The 3,572-nt window shown below is 65.6% G+C and overlaps 1 protein-coding gene across 1 annotated transcript; it reads right to left on the minus strand.

The window, feature by feature from the left end:
* Nucleotides 1-1,102: 1,102 nt before the first annotated feature.
* Nucleotides 1,103-3,496, minus strand: MNEG_15179 (hypothetical protein; the record flags this gene model as incomplete). The annotated part of the gene is made up of 4 exons (XM_014036350.1): nucleotides 1,103-1,239; nucleotides 1,457-1,503; nucleotides 1,742-1,938; nucleotides 3,437-3,496. The coding sequence occupies 4 exons, from the start codon at nucleotides 3,494-3,496 to the stop codon at nucleotides 1,103-1,105; spliced, it is 441 nt and encodes a 146-aa protein (XP_013891804.1).
* Nucleotides 3,497-3,572: the final 76 nt, after the last annotated feature.

The raw sequence follows: 3,572 nt of genomic DNA on the forward strand, positions 1-3,572 counted from the left end.
GCCGCGGCTCACGCCAGTGCCAGTGCTGCGCTGCGGAGCTCGTCGTGGGCTGGCGCAGCCCAGCGCGCGCGGGGCGACGACACCGCCTGGCGGCAGGGCGACGCCGCGCCGGCCGCGCTGCCCCTGCCGGCGCCGCCGGCAGACGCGCCGCGGGCGCCGTGGCGGCAGGCGCAGGCCCCGCGAGCGCCCCTCTTCTTCCCGCCCTGCCCAGATGCCCGCCTGTTCGACCAGCTGCAGCTCACGGCCATCGCAACCCTGGCCGCCGCCGAGGGCCTGCCCCTGCCCGGCGCCTCCCCGGCCAAGCGGGCCCCCGCCCCATGGCCGGCGTGGCCGCCGGCCGCCTGCGCCCCCGCACCCATCGGCCGCTGCGACGCCGGCGGCGCGGCCGCGACCGGCTTCTGCGGGGCGGCGGGCGGCGGGGCCGGGGCCGGGGCGGCGGCAAGGTTTGGTGGTGCAGCGGCGGGCGGCCCCATGTGGTCTGATGACGATGATGATCTGAATGAGCTGGATGAGCTCATGGCGCTCTGCGGGGTTTAGGGTCGAGGCAGTGCACCAGTCTGGTGCTGCGGGGCAGGGAGATTTGCAGGAGCCTGGGGAGGCTGGGAGTCATGAGTTTGCAGCAGTCAGGATGCAGGGAGCTTTGGGGCATGACAGGGGTGGGTCACTGTCGCTCAGGGGTGGGCATGAATTTTGTGGGCGGCCGTCTGGCAAGATCATGCATTTGGGCTGCGTCTGCATTGAAAGGGAGGGCATGTCAGGGGTGGGGATCCGATGCGATCTGGCTGTGGCGGTTGCTGCCGTGATCGCTGTGCTTTGACTTGCTGCATTTGGCTGGCTCTACGTTTGAACGTTCGACCTTAAAAACTTTATCCATGGATTGGCGCATGCTCACCCAACTATAAATTAAAGTGGTCTTTCAAAGGAGGCATTTGGTGAGCTCTGGGCGTTGCAGGCGTGTGGACACCCCCAGGTGGACCTCGCTGAGCTGACAGGTGCTGACCAATACTGCCCCACAGACGGCCGATCGCAAAACTCGAAACACGTCAGACGACATGGAGATTACATGAATAGCGTTTGAAAAGCAGGCGCGCGCCCGACCTCTCTAAGAGTCCCCGCCCGGCTTGCTGCTGACCGCTTCCGGCTCCACCGCCGCTGTGCTGCTGGCCTGCTCCGCCTCCGCAGCGGCGCCCTTGGCCTTTGCAGCCTCTGCCTCGCGGATCGCCTGCCTGAGGCCCAGGACTGTGGCAACAGGATGGAGGCAGTGGCAGAGGCCGGCTTGGGTTAGAGGAGCTAGGATTCAAGTTGCATCATGAAGGGGCAAACAAAAGACGCAGCGGCTGGTCCAAAAGTGTTGTACATGTCGCGCTGATGCGAATGACAGGTGAAAGGTCACGCTCTGGCGCTGCAGTTTGCCAGGGAAGGCGGCGATCAGGCAGGCATGCAGGCATCGGCTCACCGAGGAGCAGGTTGGTGATGGTCAGGAGGGACTCCGCGCTGCCGTGCCTGACGAGTCCCGCAAGTGGGTGGGGAGGGGTGCGGTGGGAAAGTGCAGGTGAGGCGCGAGCGGCCGAAGGTGGGATCGCAGGCGACAGACGAATGTGGATATGCGCCCTCCTCGAACCAGGCGAGTCTGCAGGGCGACAGGGGGCAGCCAGCAAATAGCTACTTGCTGTCCGCAGCCCACGCCACGGCGTTGCCGTCAACAACGATTGCCCCCGACTATGCGGACGCCGGCGCTCACAGCCAGTCCACGTTAGCGAGGGATGTGCCGTAGTGGGTCTTGGCGTAGATCCCGGCTGGTATGGTCGCACCCACAAAGGCCAAAAGGAAGTAAAAGCCGAACAGCACCGTCCGCGGCGTCTGGCCCGAGCGGGTGAGGAAGTACAGGAAGGCCAGGTAGGGGAACAGGCTGAAAGCAAAGAGCTGCGACGCGATGCTCTGTGAGGGGAGGGGAGGGCAGGGGGAGAAGGCGCGGGCGATGGGAGGGCGGGGTTCGAGGGGCGGAAGCGACGCGGTCACTGCGCCTGAGCGGTGGCAGGGCAGCACATGCACGGGAGGGGCGGCGGAGTGAGCCGTGTGCGCGTCAAAGAGGCTAGATTGCCCCTGTGTGGTCACATGACGACATCGCAATGCCCATCGCATGCTGTCGGAGCGCCCCCAGCGCAAGGCGGCAGTGCGCCCCGGCCGCACCTGTCCGTCTATTTGCGTTCCCCACGCCTGATCGAACGGCGTGATGCGCGCCACCACAGCTGCCCGCCGCTGCGACTGCTGTGGCAGAGGCGGCGAATGCTGCTGTTGCTGCTGCTGTTGCGCTTGTCTCCGACTGAGGCTGCAGGGATGCAGGAACGGGCGTGCCGCGAGGAGCGGCGACGCGCCTGCTCCGAACCCGCTGCAAGCGGTGTGTGGGCGCGGGCGCGGCAGCGCACAATGGGCCCCCTGCGCGACTGCTATGCTCCTCTGCATTGTGTTACAATAGTGGCGTTGTCGGAGGGCGACCTATGGATGGCTGGATCTTCTGAGTTTGAGGAGTGTCCTGCTTGCTGGTGAGCAGTTCACGGTAGCAGTTGTAGAGAAGGATCGGTGGAATTGTTTTTTCGTGGACGATACGTTTAGCTGCATTGCCAGCACAAAGCAGACTCCGGATCGTCCATAGCACCAGTGTAGCGGGCCACGTCTTGAAGGGGCGTGCTGACAGCAGTAAAAGGACCGATTTTACCCTTCCTGCGAAATGCTGGCGCGGGCGGCAGCGCTGCTGGCGGGCAGGGGTTTCCAGCAGGTGATCTGACGGATCCGCGCTTCCAGAGGCCGCTGCCGAGGCCTCAAGGCATGCCTACAGTCCTTTGAAATCCAATGATCACGTGCATCCGCAGGCTCGGACGTTTGCAGCGGCGGCCTCGCAGTTCAAGCTGGTGCGCGGCCTGCTAGAGCCCCTGACGTGCTGGGCAGGCCTTGGAAACAGTGCACACACATATCTGATGGCGGGACGGCGCGTGGAAGCGAAGCGCGCAACGTGCTGCTCGGCGCGCGTCTGTGCGCGCTGCGCCGCTGCTTGACGCGCTCTGCACTGCTCCCTCCCCCCGCAGCCCGATGCGCCCCTCAGTGTCAGCGGCACGACAGAGTCGGTAGCTTCCCTAGTGTGGCAGGTGGCAGCCAAGGAGAACCAGCTGGAGAAGGTGCAGGACGAGCTGCAGCAGGTGCGGGCCGGCGGCGGTTGTGGCTGGTGGCAACGTGGCGGAATCGCACGCGTCGCGTGGGGGGCGGATGGCAAGACAGCATGTGCAAGCCAGACTCAGGAGCCGCAGCAATGGCGTGGAAGGCAGTCGTTTGGTCCCATCATTGTGGGTGTGGGTGTGGGCTGGACAACCACATGTGTCCAAGCAGCAGCAGAAGCGGCTCCTGGTTTTGCTCAGCAGTAGTCGTGACGTTGAACACTCACGTACAGCCGGACGGTGGGCGCCCCACGCCGTTGCGGCGGAGCTGAAAAGCACGTCCACATCAGCACGCGTGCTTCCAGCTGCCGGCAGGGCCGTGCCCCCCGCCGTTGAAGACCCGGCGGGGTTCGGCGGGCCCCC

This window comes from Monoraphidium neglectum (genome assembly GCF_000611645.1).
Source record: "Monoraphidium neglectum strain SAG 48.87 unplaced genomic scaffold scaffold05101, whole genome shotgun sequence".
In the NCBI taxonomy this organism is placed as follows: Eukaryota; Viridiplantae; Chlorophyta; class Chlorophyceae; order Sphaeropleales; family Selenastraceae; genus Monoraphidium; species Monoraphidium neglectum.